General features: G+C 54.1%; 2 protein-coding genes across 2 annotated transcripts in view; one reads left to right on the plus strand and one right to left on the minus strand.

Annotated features, from left to right (window-relative positions):
- Positions 1-6,983, plus strand: part of RIMS4 (regulating synaptic membrane exocytosis 4) — a 54,571-nt gene extending 47,588 nt beyond the window's left edge. The window contains exon 6 of the mRNA XM_040575825.1: positions 1,234-6,983. Coding sequence (XP_040431759.1) covers positions 1,234-1,452 — 219 coding nt within the window. The 3' untranslated portion in view covers positions 1,453-6,983. The remainder of the gene's footprint in view (positions 1-1,233) is intronic.
- Positions 6,984-9,921: 2,938 nt separating this feature from the next.
- On the minus strand, positions 9,922-15,257 carry KCNK15 (potassium two pore domain channel subfamily K member 15). Its single transcript, XM_040576024.1, has 2 exons — positions 14,941-15,257; positions 9,922-12,351 (listed from the first exon to the last, which is right to left on the minus strand). Exons 1-2 carry the CDS (start codon positions 15,221-15,223, stop codon positions 11,438-11,440), a joined length of 1,197 nt encoding a protein of 398 aa, XP_040431958.1. The 5' UTR covers positions 15,224-15,257; the 3' UTR covers positions 9,922-11,437.
- Positions 15,258-16,808: the final 1,551 nt, after the last annotated feature.

Below are 16,808 nucleotides of genomic sequence, written 5' to 3' on the forward strand. Positions count from 1 at the left end.
CCGTGCCTCGGCGGCAGCCCTGCTGCAAAGAGGGTTGGAGTTGTGCCTGCCTCTTTGCAGCTCTGCTGTCCTGTGCCCTGCTCCGTTTGTGGTTTTCAGTTTGTCTTAAAGACCGGTTGCAATGTCTCATTGCAACTTGCAATGTCTTGTTGGAACTTACTCAAAGAGAATAAAATTAGGAGCCTGGCTCTCTGCCAGTCGCTGTGCCACCAACCCCGCTTTCTGCGCTGTTTTGCTCCATCCTGTGCTGACATAAACATTGACATTTGATGTCTCTCCTGCCTCGTTTTACAGAAAACTCTAACGTTCTGGTTATTCGGAGCCTAGGGAAAGAAGCTGTCAGGATTAGCCAGAGACACTAGTCACCATCATAACCCATCGTCCTCATCCTCTCGTCTTCAGAACATGAACTCGCTCTGGAGTCAGTCGTCACCTTTGTCTTGAGCCACATAGGGCCACTCGGCCACATGCGGCCCTCCAGCATGCCTAAGCCCATGACCCTCACTACATCTGTGCCACCCACTGGTCTCCATCCTGTCGTAAGTGTGATTCAGCTTTCCCTGCTCGGCTGCCAGCTCTCTCATTAGACCTTCCTCTGCATCTCTGAGCCTTTCTCGGCAGGCTGTTCTGCTCTCCCCGCATGCCACCCCGTGTGTGCCCCTTACGTCACCAGTCCCGCTTGCCAGCGCTCGGCTCCTGCCCTTTCTCCAGGTGAGTAACCGTGTCTCGTGGCCATCTGCCACGCACCACGAGGCCTGAGTGCGGACGTTAAGACACAGACTTTTCCTCAAACGTTTGGCTCTTGGCCCAGGCTATTGCCCCACTTTTTTTTTGTCAGGTTATTTTTCCAGACCAGGAGCCCTTCCTTCCCTTTTCCCACGTTGTGCACGCACTTGCCCTGTCCAGCAGTTAGAGCAGAAGAAGAGCGTTTCATCCACGCATGCATTTACCTCTTTTTCATGGGGAAAAAAAAGTCTGGTAACGTTCAGATTTGTAAAGCCGTGCTTAAAACAAAGGTAAAACCATCAGCCAGAGCTTCACGTCACCAACAGCGTAGCGTATGCCTGTGTATTCCTGTTGTAGTGTAAAACTTTCTGCTCTTCCCAGACTCTAGTAAAGCCCAAGGAGGTTGGATAAACAGAATGCACAGAGATCCCTCTGATCAGGTTGCTGCTTCCCAAGCAGGTGTACAAGTCTGAGGATTAATTGTGCTTCCCCCCTCTTGTTTCTCAGGTGATAGTCTGGGGAAACTACGGACGCATGGAGCGCAAGCACTTCATGGGAGTCGCCAGGGTCCTCCTGGAAGAACTGGATTTGTCAACTTTAGCAATTGGCTGGTACAAGCTCTTCCCAACCTCCTCGATGGTAGATCCCACTACGGGACCGCTCCTGCGTCAGTCCTCACAGCTTTCCCTGGAGAGCACAGTGGGACCCTGCTGTGACAGGTCTTAGTGAGTAAGGAAGGGGGAACTGCTTTTGTTTTTTAAACATGCTGTCAAGGTTTTGTTTGCTGGAACTCTGACCTCAAGCGCAATGCATGTTCAATCAGTTCTCGTGGAGCTGGAAGAGGAGGATAAACCAGTGACCTTAGACAGAAGACGAGGGGGAGGGTGCTGTACCCTCTCCGTCCGGGGAGGAGGTGCCATGGGGCATGAGTCCTAGTTGTCAAATTAGACATACACCTCTTGTTTCACTTCTCTCGCTGTCATTCTTGGACCCTTGTTTCAGATCAGTATTAACCCTGGAAAGTTGCAGCATTTGAAAGAGTATGGGGGGCGTAAGGAAGGTATTTTGCTTAACTGTGCATCTTACAAATTTCTTAGGTTCTTTCTCATAGTACCTGAAAAATTCAGAGGCCAATATCTGACCTAAAACGAGCAGGAGTAGAAAGGTTGAGAGGAAGCATTAGTTTTTTTCTGAGATCTTTCTTCTTCAAAGAAAGAAGAAGAAAGAAACCTGCAACCCTTAAGTACCAATTCCACATCAGTGAATCACGTTAACTGTAACGCTGTCGTTGCTGTGTTTTCAAACTGTGCCAAATTACCAGCAAGTGTCTTTGCCGCGTTACTTGTCTACCACTGCTGATGAAGCATACTTGGTGGGAGAATAAGCGCCTACTTAGACCAGACAGTTTGAACAGAGTTCGAGTTTAGCAGTCTAATTAACTGCAATTTTGCTCAGTAAAAAAGCACGGTAAGTGGGAGCTGAACGTCAGACTTGCTGCTTAAGATAGGCTTTATACTGACTCCCTTGTTGCTGTGCATCCTTCAGCCACAATGTCTTCTCTCTCCTGCTTTTCTTTCATCTCCTTTGTGCTGGTACATATCTGCTGGAGATGCTGCCCTTCCTGTTGTGCTATTGACTGACCTGAAACAGGACTGTTTTATTCTGCCACGGGAGAGGAGATTGAGATTTCTGGGGGTGCAGAAGAAAGAAACCTCAGGTTGTCATCTGACAAGAAGGTGCTGGAGGGCACACGATCTTCCTTGAGGAAAGAAAGTCGCTGTAGGCAGTCTCTGTAATACACAGGCATTGTCAAGTGTCCTGAGAGAGGAGATGCTGTCCCCAGAGTATGGAGCGGTAGTGGGTGAGGAGTCTGAAGACCCGGTGGTCACAGCATGTATATTCTGTTAATTTAAGTGCAACGCTAGCTGTAAAAGAGTCTCGTAGGTGAACCCAGTAAAGCACATTCTCTGAGCTGCTGAGTTACAGCAGCTGTCGGCAGCAGTCACATGCTGCAGTAAGGCATGCTAGATCCTTCAGACAAGTAAAAACTTCTATTTGAAAACACTTATTAGCCAAAATAATGGAGAATCTCCAACGATTTCCTGTTAAAAGGCCCTTTCTGGCTAGATTTTCTCATAGTCTTAATGAGGATTTGATGGCTGTGGTCTCGAAATGAGCTTTGGGAGATGTTTGACTTTGTGGTTTAATAGTGAAGGTCCCGTGTCATGTTCAGGAGGGAGCAGATTCTTGGCCTGTCGTTGAGGAATACTGAACATTTATTTCTGCATGTGGACCTTGGCTTCGTTAGAATAAAAGCATGAGTGTAGAGTGGATTCTAAAAGCAGTTGCTTTTGGTCCAAGCTTGTCTATGGCATTTTAAATTATTTTGAGGTAAATTACAAGATAGATGCAAAAATAATAGGCCTTACCTTAATGTCTGTAAAAATGATATAAAGGAGAGGGAAGGAGGAGAAGGGACATAGAATTAATAGGTTTTTGAGTCTTAAGTGGCAAAAGCCTCAGCATTTCAGATAAATCTCTTAATTTCCTTGATCAAATATGTCTCTGGCCTCTCACTAATTATTTTTTCTAATCGTATTAGACAATTTCTATATATTAGATGAAGAAAGTTTGTTGCATGCTGATCAAACTATGTTGTGGCTCTCTTATTTAAAAAAAAAAAAAGCACATTTACTGTAATTTAAGTCAGCATCCTTTCCTCTTGGTATGTAGTGAGTTCTAGGCAATATTGTACAATATGTGTATGAACTAGAATAGATTAGGTAGATTTAGTGGTCTGTAGCACTGGATCTTTTAATAACTATGTCTTTAAAAGGACCATGGGGAGCTCCGGGTACATTCCAAACCTGGTAACTGAGTAACAGGGCTTCTGTCTTAAGGAATGCCGAAAACTTCATATTGGCAATCATTTGGACATTATCTACCAGTAACAGCTAGTTAATCATGCTTTTCCTGGGTCCAGTGAGATGAATGCAACATTTTTGCAGGCTTTCTTGGGGAGTAGGAGACTATATATGCCAAAAAAAATGACTTTATTTAATGACCCCATTGAAAAGCTCAGTTCCTCCATGCCTGGCAAATGTAACGTGTCTCTGTATGTCATCCCTCTAAAAGCTCTGCAAGCTCAAAGACGATTGGTTTCATTAAAATAGGACTACTTCCCATCGAGGACTATCTTCCGTATGTTTTTAATCATGCTGAAAGTTCACTGTCAGGGTAAAACAAAGTTATGCTTCCACTTGTGTTATTTTGATTAACATCTCAGGTTCTGAGTTTGGAGGCAGTTTTAACAGTCTGCTCTGGACAGTTTTCTTCTGCATTTTTTCCATGGTTGACCGTAGTCCAGTGATTCTCGCTTTTGTTTCGAGTCACTTCCAAGTCCTGTTTCTCCACAGTAAGTGAACGTTACAATCCCTGGCTACCATGCACAGCACAGTCATGTGAACTGGCAAGTCCAGAAATAAACCAGACTCAACAAAACCAACAGACCTTCATAACCCAACAGACTCGCAGGAGCCCTTTTCAGAGTGCCCATGGGGCGCAGAGTCTGGGGTCAGTAAAGTTGCACAGTACTGCCCAGCCTAAATTCTTGCTTCACACATGCCCACGATTCCTGAGCTGACCAAGGCATGTTGTGGTTTAAAAAAAAGAGGTCTTCTAGTTATCCATCAGTTTAAAGACCCCCAGTGTAGCATCCAAGGCAAGTCTCAGGCTTGGGATAGTTCATTGTCATAAAATAGAAGCTTTTTTCCCCTCAAATTTGACTTGCCAGTTTCTGTCTAAGGTGGTGTAATGTGATAGTTGTGATTATCAGTGTGGTTGTGTAAAAAGTAGCAGCTTGCTACGATGGTGAGCAGCTGAAAACTAAACTTTGGTCCCCTTTAGAAGTCCTGACTGAGTTTTTCTCCTGTGTCTGAGTCTAGCTGTTAATTATAATCAGGGACCGGGGGAGAGAGAGAGAGAGCAGGAGACTTAAAAAAAACCAACCAACCAACCAAAAACAATTAAACACAAGAATATTTTTGGTCTGTGAGTGGTGATGAGGGATGAGACTGAGGAGAGATGAATATCTGCCCAGCTCAAGGTTGGTTCCCTGATCCTTGTGCACGAAATACTACATTTTAATAGTAACGGGAAGGCTGCTTGCAGAAAAAAAAAATTGAGAGCTGATCCCTAAATGTTTCCTGCATTCCTGTTACTATGGAAAACGAGGAAATCCTGATGCTGAGAGCATCTCAGAGAGCAGTGATCTCTCCCCAGTGTCTCCCCGTGCACCTTGTGGTCTGAGCAGAAAGCAGCCGTGACCACAGTTAGCCCGGGTTTGTTCAGGTACAAATGCGATGTTCTCCTGGTGTCGCTTTCCCTTTGCCCCAACACAGCTGGGATGCCACAGAGACAACACGAGGTCCTCACTCTGCAATTAAATCCATGGGTCCTCATCCTGCGGCCAAACCCACATGGGCAGGCTGCTGTGCCTCCTTTGCACCGCGTGCAGGCGTCCGCCTCCGCACAGCCACAGCAGGATAGGAGCCGGGGGACGTCGCTGTTCTGCCATGCACATCCCTGACGCTTGGCCATGGATTGTTTAGACAAATATTGCAGATTTGTTTGCTTTGAACAATGATATATATTTAATGTTTCTAGCTACTGGATCCTTTATCAATGTACTGTTCTAAATTGCAGGTCTTCTGGAGTCAGAATATCACAAGTTCCTGTAGAGGAGCTGTTTTTAAGGTGTTGAGGCAGTTGATAGAATCTCAGCCTAAGCATGTTTAGCAATGTTTAGACAGCAAGACAACTTTTTTATGAAACTCATTTTAAGTTAGTTTATTACATGCTGTTAGTAATATTTTAAAGCAGGAAAAATATTTTTCTTTAAAGACCAAATGATGTATGTTTTTTAACGGATAGCATAATTTAGTGTTTTCAAAAATGTTTAATGTTCTCGGTATGGAGTTTACTCATTCTTTTGATTTCTGTGTTCCTTGTTATATTTTATCAACATTTTTTCCAAAAGAAAAGAGGCATATGTAAATAAACAACAGAAAAGAGTCCTATAGGAAATTCACTTCAAACTGACCATAAAATTATTAGTAAATATTTGTCACTGTTCATTAAATCTCAGCTACTATTCAAGCCTTTGTTGAAAAAAAAATTTGATGTTGTATTTTCAAGATAAAAACAACTTAGCTAGTTTTGTCATAATCCTGTACTCTGTATAAAAATCTTTTTATAAAGAAAGTCTAATAGGCTAACAAGCAATAATATATTCCATTTGGTGTGCACAGATTGTGACTTGCAGGCTGTAGTACATATTGTTGATACAGTTTATAATTGTCTTCAATCTTAATTCCATCACTTTTGAAAAAGATCCATATTAACTTTGATTGTAAAAAGGAAGATTGGGCTGTTGCCATGTAAGAAATATCCATCACGTAGATTTCGCTGTGAGTTTGTGTGCCCATCGACGTGAAATCTCTCCTAGGTGAAGAACGAAGCAGCTGTAGGTGACTTCGTACTACAGAGTTAAAAAATCCTTTCGATATGAACTCGATGACTGTTTCAAGCACCCTGTTTTTCTTAGGCTGTTTAGTATTTGTAACTCAATGCGGATGGTTCCCACTGCCACTGTAGCCCTGATTAAGCAAAAAAACCCTTTGCACTCTGGGGCCACACAGCTCTGCCCAGTAGCTGCCTGTTTTCCTCGAGATGGCAGGGGCAAGCTAACGGGAGTTTTTTTCAGAGCAGCAGATTGAGCTGCTCTTCTTTAAAGGCTTCGTGGGTTGTTTTGTCCATTTCATAGATGGTATTTGTCCATTTTGTTAGAAAATTCCACCCAAGGCAGAGAAAGGTTGCACCTTCGCAGAGGCTCGGGGGGCGGGACGGCCATGTGAGATGGGAGCAGGCTGTTCTGTGCCAGTCTTCAGATAACGCTGGGCTCGTCTACAGATCTTTCCAAAGTGGCAGGATCAGGATATTGGATTTTAAGGCAGCTCTATCATTGATGAAGTGCATAAAATAAAAGAGCTTCAAACCAGCATCCCAGTCCATTGCCTGTGGGTTCCTCGCAAATCCCCGCCTCGTGCTCAAGGCGGCCAGCCACGCAGACAGCGGTCACCAGCCCAGTGATGCTGGAAGCCCAGAGGAGTGATGGAATAATTCCCAGTCATTTGTGAAGTGCTTGGAGAACAAAAAGAGGCGTGTAAATGCAAAGTGCCAGCAGTAGCCCAGGAAAACAAGCAGACTTAAAGCACCTTTAGTAATGCAGAGGGATGCACGGAGACCTGGGGCAAGCACCTGAAGCCAAATTGCAGCTCCCCAATTTGAGCCAAACATTTAGAAATGAGGTCGATCTTTGAAATCCTTTCCACGTGCACCGCATGCCCAAAGCGTGTTCTAGTGATGTCCCTACGTGTGTGCAGCCAAAACTGCCCCTGCCTGCAGGACGCTTGTGACCCCTGCATGGCAGAGACCCCGAGCTGCGCTATGCCCTGCTGCGCCCCGCCTGGCTCTGGGGGCTTCCTGGCTGCCAAATGCATCCCAGCACCAGTCAGTCAATGTGGTAGGTCCCCTGGGAATTTGTCAGCGGTTTGGTATTCTCTAAATGTGGCTAACAAGTCTTAACCTCGTGCTGCCAGACTCCTCTCAGTGACCCCGAGTCCATGCCGAGCCCCCGCTGCTCACCACGCGGCAGCATCAGGCTCTGCCAGGCGCCTCCAGCGGTGCCAGCACCCCTCTGCCCTCCCTTCCCTTCGGTAGCTGCTCCCATCCTCGGTGGGGCAGAGGAACAGGGGACAGTTCCTTGTGTAGCATTTGGTCCTTTGCACTTTAGCAGCTGAAACTGAGACGGAGCCAGCACCAGCCCTTTACAGAGCACCAGCAAACAGAGGCTGAGACCGAACGCTTTTCCGTTCATAACTTTCCAGAAGCTAAAACGCAACCAAAGCGATGTTGTTAAACCCCGCTCTGCTGGGCCAGTGTAAAGGCAGCCTTTTCATTTATGCAGCACGCTGGGCACCTCGCTTGGGCTTGAGACCCCTGGCTCGGGAAGGAGAGGGCTTTGCCTTGCAGGAAGGACACAGCCCAGGGGCAGCAGCGAGCTCTGCTTGCTGAGCAGGGACGTGGGCAGAAGAGGGAGGAATCGAGGCACACCTGCTGCTGAAGCCCACGTGCTTTTCGAGTGGCTTGTTTTTAAGTTACCCGGGCACCACAAGCTCAGGTAGCTGCCCCCTGAGGGCTCCAGGTCCCCCTAAACACAGCCCGGGTCTTTTAAATCTTGCAGCAGGTTTTTTCTAGGGCTGTGGTTCCTTACCCAGCGCTGCTCTCTGGTCTCTGCTTTGTGATTCCATCCCCTGGACCTCGAGCTGCTTTGGGCTTTCTTTGGAGCCAGGAAGAGCGAATCCACGGTGCGTTCCCTCAGCCTCACCGTGCTGGGCTTGCCTCCCCGCTTCAGGTGGGAAGGACGTGCCGGGGGCGCAGCACCTCCCCCCGAGACCCCTGACACAGCACTGCCATGGCCTGCCACCCGCCTGGGATCCGGGTGTCCCGGCTGCGTTTCAGACCGGGGGGGGTCCTTCCGTGCCGTGCTTGGTTGAAGCTGGGGGTCAAACACGTGCCACGCCGTGCAGGCGGCCAGGAGAAAGCAGGGACAGGCAGGAGCCTCCCTCTGCTTTGTGCTGCCCCCGCTGCCCCCTACTTGGCTCCCCTCAACCCGAGGCCTTACTGCAGCCCGCGGGGACGAGGCTGCCCGCAGCCGAGCCGTCCGTCCCACGGGGAGCCCGGGGCGCTGCTGCAGAGCTGGCCTCTGCTCGGGGCCGGGGCTGCTTCCACAGGGCCCAACCTTTGTGCTTCGTTAACTGCTCCACAAACCCATCGCTTACAGGGCGCTGAGCGGTTGCTGCCTCTTCCTTTCGCCTTTCTGTAGGAGCAGGGGCGGCTGATCCGCTCTCTGGGGGCTCTGTAACCCACTCCAAAAACTTTTGGAGGTTTTTTAACGCTGTCTGCTGAGATCTGGTCTTATGGGGCTGGAGGAACACAGGCGATGGAGCCAGGCAGCCTGCTTGCCCCACGTCTCCCGTGCCTGGTGGCTTGCGAGGTGCGTGGGCTGCCTTGGGTGGAAGCGTTGGGCGCAGTCCCCGAAGCGCGGCGTGCCACGCCTGTGGCCGGAGAGGGTTCTGCTGTACTTTTTCCCTGTCTGTAGGTTTTATTCAGACAATATGTAACGATCGAGTGATTTACAATTCAGTGTTAAGCTAATGAAAACGTTGATAATGGTGACAATAAAAACCTTTTTTTTTTTTTTTTCTACGGTGTGTTGGAGGTGTTTCATGGAGTGTCTCTGCATTCTGCTGCTGCCAGGATTATCTTTAACCCCAAACGTCAGCTTTGTGAGGGATGTCGGTTCAGGGGAGCCTGGGGACCCCTGGGGAAGTGCAGGTGCCGCTGGGTCCAGGGGGGCCCGAGCTGTGAGCCTGTGGGAGGGGAGGGCCTGGGGGCACTGCTTGGACGCATGGGGCCCCCCAGGGAACCGACACAAACACGTTTCCCATGGGAACTGTGAAGCATTGCAGAGTCCCAGTTTCCTGAGAATTTCCTAAAGGTTTTCTCATGCCTTCAAATCCCTCTGCAGGTCAGCAGGGGCAGGACTTAGGGGCAGGACAGCTCGCACCCACCCTCCTGCTGCAGCCACGGGGCCCTGCTTGCCCTGAGGGCAATGAGGGAGGAGGAGGAGGAGGAGGAGGATTCCTCCAGCCTGGCGCAGGGGGATTTGAATGGCATCTCCCACCCTCAGACCATCTCTAGCTTCCAAAAGCAGGATGGGCTCAGGCAGTCACTAAGCAACCGGTGACCTTCCCAGCACAGCCTGGCAGCTCAGGCTGCGTGAAGGCAGCGATAAGAGCGAGCAGGAGCCCTGCTTTCTGCGCTCTCAGCTCGTCACCAACTCCATCCTCGGCACGAGACGAGCTCCATGGTGCAACCATCATGCTGCAAGCCCCAGCGCCCCGACGGCCTTTCCCTTTGCACCATCCTGCAGTGGGTTCTGCAGCTCACGGGCACGGAGCCGTTGAGCACACAGGTCTGCCCTGATCCCCGGGGAGAGGGAGAGCCTGGCTCAGCCTCTGCGTTGTTTGCTCTCCCACTTCCAGCTCCAGCAGGGCTGGCTGTCACCGGGTGTTTCACTGCCCTGCTCTCCTGCCAGCTGCTTGGGCAGGCAGCGCTCCTGCCCGTCTTGGTGTTGCCTGCTTGGATCTCCTGATGCAGAGCTCAAACCTGAACTGTTCAGAGCCGGGAACAAGAACGTCCCAGATGTCACCAGCCTGCGCAGCTTTGGGGCGATCGCTGGGGAGCCTGAGCACTAGAAAAGGTTGGAAATGTGAAGGTCACCAGCTGGGGGGGGTGGAGGAGCCCGGGGTGTTCCTGTGCAGGGACAAAGCCACCACCCCACAGTGGGCGAGGAGCCCCAGCCTGGGACAGCCACACAGCCCCCAGCTCCCTTGGGTGTCCAAATCCCCCGCACACATCCACAGGGATGTCCCTGCACACAAACATGTCCGTGGTGGGGTGCAGGGAGCCAGGCAGTGGGCTCGGACACACCTGGTCCTGCTCATGACAAATATCCGACCACCACAACCTGGATTCACCTTTTATTAAACTTCCCAGAACAAAAGGAGGAGAGAGCAAAGCCTGCCCCAGAGCTTTCCCAACGCTGGTGCCCTGCACGCCTTCCCCACCAGCAGAAAAACGGAGAGGAAAATCGCGTCGGAGGGGGTTTTAGGTAGAATAAGAGTGAAAATGTCTCTATTGGGGGGGAAAAAGTGAAATGGAGCTGGTCCCACTGCCAGAGCCCAGTCCTGCTCCTGCAGATGAGGCAGGGTGGGCACAGGGCATGCAGGTACCAGCTGGGAGCAGCCTCCCAATTAGGGATTTTTGCTAATGATCTAATTAGGGCCAAACCCTTTGCAGGTGGTCTGGGGAGGTGCTCCCTGGGACTAAGCCCTTAGCACAGCCCAGGCTCATTGCAGGGGGCCGTGGTTTGGCTGCAGTCCCTCCTGCCCAAGCTGTCCCCACAAGCAGGATGCTGCCCCCCAGCAGAGCCCAGAGGACCCCTGGCAGCAGGTGGGCAAGCAGGAGAGCGCGTGGGGCTCAGCTTGAGGGTCTCTGGCCACCCGGAGCCAGCTGTCACCATGTGTCGAGCTGGAGGGAGGGCTGCAGCCCACCCCATATCACTGTCCTGGCCACGAGCCCACTGCGTGGCACCGCCTCGCCTGTGCCCGGGGCTGGGAGCAGCTTGCAGGAGACCCCCAGCCCTGCAGGGCTCACCCACACGGGCTTCGTCCACGCGCTCACAGCAAGCCTAACGCAGCCTGTATTGCTGGGCAGGGTTGGGGAGGAGGAGGAAGAAGGCAGCAATAACTTAATTTTGGGAGCAGGGAGGCGGGAAAGCAAACCTACAGCCTGCTGGTTTAACATCACGGGGCCTCTTGCCAGACCCAAACGCTTGAGCCTACTTGGGAGGGAAGAGCAAAGAAAACAGGGTGTGTGATCCCCTGCCCGCTCCCCTGCCAGAGGAAGGATCGTTTATCTCCTGGGCCTCAGGCTGCCAGCTGCGAGGGGAGAGGAGAAACGAGGGCGCTAGCTGGGACCTGATGCCTCAGTTAATCGTTTGCCAAAGCAGGGCCCAAGCCCGCTCCTAGATGGATTTCCTCCGCGGCCGCGGGCGCTGCCGGCACCGGGGGCTGCCAGATGACAACGTGCTCGCCGGGGAGGAGCCGGTCTGGCCCCGCGTGCTCAGGGACACCTCGTCGATTTTGTAGGAGATGGAGTTGTAGTACACGGGGTTGGTGTGGCAGCTCAGGGTCTCGGGGTGGGAGGGCACGGGGCTGCCGCATAGCGGGGCTCGGTAGCACAGGCAGGTGCAGAAGGAGGGCACCTTGGCCGAGGAGTTGGCCGAGCGCCGCCGCCGCCTCTCTGCGTCCTCCTGGACCAGCGGGATCAGGTTCAGCTGGCTCGTCCGCTCCTCCACCGGGAGAAAAATGGCCTTGCTGCCCCGGCCGGCCTCGCTGGGCGGTGGGTGGAGGTTGTTGCGGGCCCTGCGCAGCGAGGCCCTCTCCTCGGCGTCCCGCCGCTCGTCCTCCGAGTTCATGGTGAGGAAGCGCAGCACCACCAGGTTGAGGAAGGCGCCGATGACCGTCAGGCCCACCAGGATGTACATGAAGCTGAAAGCCACGTACGGGGGCTTCTTTTGCAGCGCCTCGTTCTTCTGCAGGGCGACGAAGTCTCCGAAGCCGATGGTGGTCAAGGTTATGAAGCAGTAATAGTAGGCATGGAAGAAAGTCCAGCCCTCGAAGTAAGAGAAGGCCGCCGCCCCGATGCACAGCGTGCCCATGCAGGACAGAAAGCCGACCAGGACCATGTTTTCCATGGAGACGTTGGTTGTCCTCATGCCCAGACACTTCTTCACCTTCTTGAGCAGAAGCCGCACGAGGGTGTTCATGCGCTCGCCCAGGCTCTGGAACATGACGAGGGTCAGGGGGATGCCCAGGATCGCGTAGAACATGCAGAAAACTTTGCCGGCATCCGTGCCCGGGGCAGCGTGCCCGTAGCCTGCGGAGGGAAGGGGACAGGCAGGCGTCAGGCCCTGGCAGGGGCTCCTCTGGGACCACCAACCACCTCTGCTGAGGGAGCATGGGGAGAAGGGGGGGAAACAGAAAAAGAATCGCAAAGAGCTCTGCAGGGCAACTTCAGATTTACTCCAGCATCACTAGGAACATGCTAGGACCTGAAGTGCTGCGGGACCTCTGGGAGGGCAGCACCAAAGCCTTTACACCACGGCAGCCCTGCCCCAGGGATGAGGGGGGAGCCTCCCCACCCTCCTCAAACACCCCCCCGGGATTTAATTTCCCCACCGCTGTGGGGAAATTTCCCAAGTTTGAGCGCTGTGACTCGAGGACATGCACGGTTACGCCGTGAGCCGTAGTGAGCTATTCGCCACGATCCCCCTGGCTTCCGCTGATCCTGCGTCCGCCTCGCTTCATTCTACCAGCCGAACCAAACCCCGCGGCCCCTGACCTAAAGGGATGAGTGAGCAACGCGCTGCGAGGAGCCCGGCAGCGCCGCGCTGCGTGGGGGATCGGAGGAGGCGTCCAAAGCTTGCTGCTGGGTTTCCATGAGAAACCACCAGGGCTGGAGACGCCTCTCTGAAGGTGCCTGCAGAGCAGCACCAGCGAGCAGCTCGCAAAGAGGGATCCTTCCTGCACTGCTGCCTGGCCTTTGGCAAACAGCTATTTGTGTGGTTTTTTTTGTTTGTTTTTTTCCTCCAGGTACCCAAAGGACTTTTTGCTGGAAGAAATGGGGAGAAAATGCGCTCTTTTTACTTTTGTTCAAGGCTGTCACTTGGCTTCACCTCCGTCTCCGCTGCCAGCAGATTTCCAGGACTTTTAGGGAAAGCTTTTTAGGGAAAGCGTTAGCACACAGTGATGGGAAGAGCAGAGGATGACAAACGCATTGTCCCAGGCTCTGGGCACGCCTCCCACTCCAGGAAACTCCTGCAATTGGTAGGGCTGGGAGCTGAGGACAGCGTTACCCTCGGCCACGCTGTGCTCTGAGCCGCAAATGCAGGGCGGCAGGGAGCGATCGGTCTCTAATTGCTGGGTCTGTGTACAAACCCATGCAATCACAAATGATCAACTTCATTCCTGCATGGCACATCTCTCAGAATACAGAGCAGAAATGTGACTGCAGTGGCAAAAGAAAAAAAAAGAAGCAGTCAGATCCCAGCCTAATAACTGAGTGCAATTATCAAGTCCTAGGCTACAAGGTAATACAATGAGAGCAATGAGGAGGTAAAGACAATGATCCAGAAGAGCAGTAAGTGGAAAAACAGCTGTTGTGCCCTGAGAGGCTCCTGAAAGAGCATATGACTGATGCTTTCAAAATGACAAAAGGAATTAGAAAGAGTAAACACAGCTATGTTGATGCTAAAGCTGAGATTCAGAGCGCAGCCCGATGGAGAGGGAGCTGACATGCCAGCCTTTTAAAATATGGCACCTGGGCTGAAATTATTTATTGCACGGGGTGTGTAACATGCTTCCCAATTGTTTGTCACAGGCGACAGAGGAATCATGTAAACGAAGCTATAACCTGTTGTGGGGTGAGGGGGATTTTCATCGCAGCTGTCTGTCCTGCCCTCCTGCTGGAGCTGACACTCGCCGTGCCCTGGGCGTGCTGCTGTTGGGTGCTGCGTGTGTCCCCAAAGCCCTGTCCCTCCCCAGGCAGGCATGCAGAGCCCCTAGACGGGGCTGCTGGGGCACCTGCTGGCTCTCCTCCCCTCGCCACACCACTCCTCGTTTGCCCGTGCCCCGAAACACAGCGGGTTCAGCTCCCAGATGTGTGTGGCCCCTCTGTGAGGCTGAGCCCCAGCCTGCAGACGAGGACCTGCTGTTAGCTGCTGGCTGTGCAAGGGCAGGATTTGGCCTCAGGGCTCCTGCCCCCAAGGAACATCTGCTGGTTGAGCTCCCAGCCCGAGGAATGACCCTAGCGGGGGTCCCACACCTGCCTGCCCTCAGGGGATGCTCGGGGTGCGTGGATTAATAGAAGTGGGTTAATTAAATGCTGCTAAACACCTATGTGGCTAACCTCAGAGTGAAGGCAATCCTCATTGAATTTAGTGTCATTTCATCGTGAGATAGCAGGCAAACCACATCTGGGCTCTAGTAAGCGTGTCTATCTGGGGGCTCCATGCAACTCCGTTATTCCCCCCAACCCAACCCAACTCACCCCCACCCCCTGTGGGTGCCCACTCCTGCGGAGCCGCTGGGGCTCCCTGGAGCAGCTCTTGTCCAGCCCCGCATCCAGAGTTTGGAGGACCCAGAGCCTCCTGCCCAGCTCCCCAGCCCACCTCGCTGCCTGCAACCCTCCGGGGGCCCGGCGTGGCTCCCACCCTTGCACCCTGCCAACTTCTGCAGCCCCGGGACCGGGGGCGCATCGCACCCCGCGGCTCCTGCCCCCGCTGCGCCCCCGGGCTGGGGCCTCCCCCACCGCGGGGGTCCGGCTGGGACCCCCCCCCCCCCCCCGTGCCAGCCAGGCAGAGCCCCCGACCTGGGGCACCCGGAGCAGGGGCTGGCTGGAGGGGGAGGCCCCGGAGGGGATGCGGGGCCGGATGGAGAGGGGGGCACCCCGCGCTCCGGCGCTCACCGATGGTGGTGATGACCGTGATGGCGAAGTAGAAGGAGCCGGCGAACTTCCACTGCCTGCCGGCTCGGTGGGGCTCGGCCTGCAGCACCAGCCGCTCCAGCTCCCGGTAATCGTCGGCGGAGAAGCGGTACTTCCTCCGCAGCTCCCCGCGCTTCTGCTCCAGCAGCCGCTTGCGGCCGCTCTCCGCCTCCGACTCCAGCGCATCGAAGACGGCGGCGCCCACCAGCAGGTAGGAGAAGATGCAGAGGATGAGCGCGGCCGTGCGCAGGTTCTGCCGCTTCATGGCTCAGCCCGGGCTCCGCATGGCCCCGCCGTGGGTCCCCCCCCGCCCCGCTCCGCTCCCCGTCCCCCCCTCCCCGTCCCCGGGCCCCGCCGCCGCGCCCCCGCGCAGCGCCCGCGCCCGCGCACCGCCCCCCGCGCGCCCCCCGCGCGCCCGCCGCCGCCTTGCGCGCCCCCAGCGGCACCTCGGGGTGCCCCCTGCGCGCCCCCCTGCCCGGCCGGGGGGTGCTGGGGGTGCCGGGGGCGCGCGGTGGTGCTGCGGGTGCTCAGGATCCCCCCCGGCTCTCCTGCAGAATTGGCTGCGGGAGGAGCCGGAGCCCGCGAAGCGGAGGCCCCGCTTTGTCGTCTCTGGCTTCCCGAGTCTTTATGTAAGCCTTCTGCTGCCTTTTTAAAAATAGGATGCTTCGCTGGTTGGACGGTGTCTGCCTCAAGAACTAAACTCCCCTCCTCTCAGTCGGGAACAGGCGAAGCGGGCGAGCGGACCCACAGCAGGATTACATCCCCCCCACCCCCCCCCCACCCCGGTGCACCCGCCTCACTCCTGGGTCCGGAGGGGACAGGACGATTTGGGCTGTAATTGCACAAAGGAGGTTTGAGTCGGACCCGGCGAAACCTTCCTAACCCTGCAGATGGGGAAACAGCAGAACAGATCGCCTGGGAGGCTGTGGCAGCCCCGGCATGGAGGAGTGTGAGGTGGGGAAGGGGAGATCAGGCAGAAGTGCCGCGGCGACAGCTGCCAGCCCCCAGGGGCAGGATGTCCCTCGCTGCTCCTGCAGCCCCCCCAGCCCTGACCTCTGCATGTCCTTGGACAGCACCGGGGACACGGTGCCTGTCCTGCTGCGGCCCCGAACTCCTTTCCACCCTGGCCACCTTCCCACTTCCTCGTGGTGCCCCAGTGCCAGCACCGTTACTGAAAGTTGTTCCCAAACAAAAACTGCAGGTGCCGGTGCCCGCAAGCTGTGGGAGGATCGCTGTGTGCCACCGCAGCACTCACAGCCCCTAAATCACACGGCAAGGCCTCCGCTGGAGGAATGCGCCTGGTCTGTGTTCTCCTTGGCCTTGCTTGCAGCCCTGCTGATGGGTCCTGGGATGCTGTCGAGCCTCCAAAACTAAAGCAACGTCAGGGCCACCTGCAAGAGAAGATACGCTCCTCGTGCCGCTGTTGGGCTGCTGGTAATTTTTTCCACTGGTCAGCAACGACATCTGTGACATCCTACCTTGTAGGAAGGGCACAGCGGTGCTCCTGCTGGTTCCTGGAGGAGGAAGCAGATCTCACAGTGATCACATCGCTCTCAGGGGTGATTCTGGGGTCCCAGTGCCCTGCAGGTCCAGTTCTGGGCTCCCCAGGTACTTGGAGCATTAAGATGCTATCCAAAGCCAGCTGCTCCATGCAGCTGCTGGAGCAACGTGCCGGGGAAGGTCCAAGTGTGCAAAACACGGGGAGATGCTCTCCACCACGGGAGAAGATGGGCACAAGCTGCGGGTGCAATCCCTTTAGCAGCACCTGAAGGACATCACCGGTTTCTCCTTTGGGGGTTCGCTGTGACCGCATGCACAGGCTCTGTGCAATAAAAGCAGCTCAGAAGGAA

Source organism: Cygnus olor, chromosome 16 (genome assembly GCF_009769625.2).
Source record: "Cygnus olor isolate bCygOlo1 chromosome 16, bCygOlo1.pri.v2, whole genome shotgun sequence".
Classification (NCBI taxonomy): Eukaryota; Metazoa; Chordata; class Aves; order Anseriformes; family Anatidae; genus Cygnus; species Cygnus olor.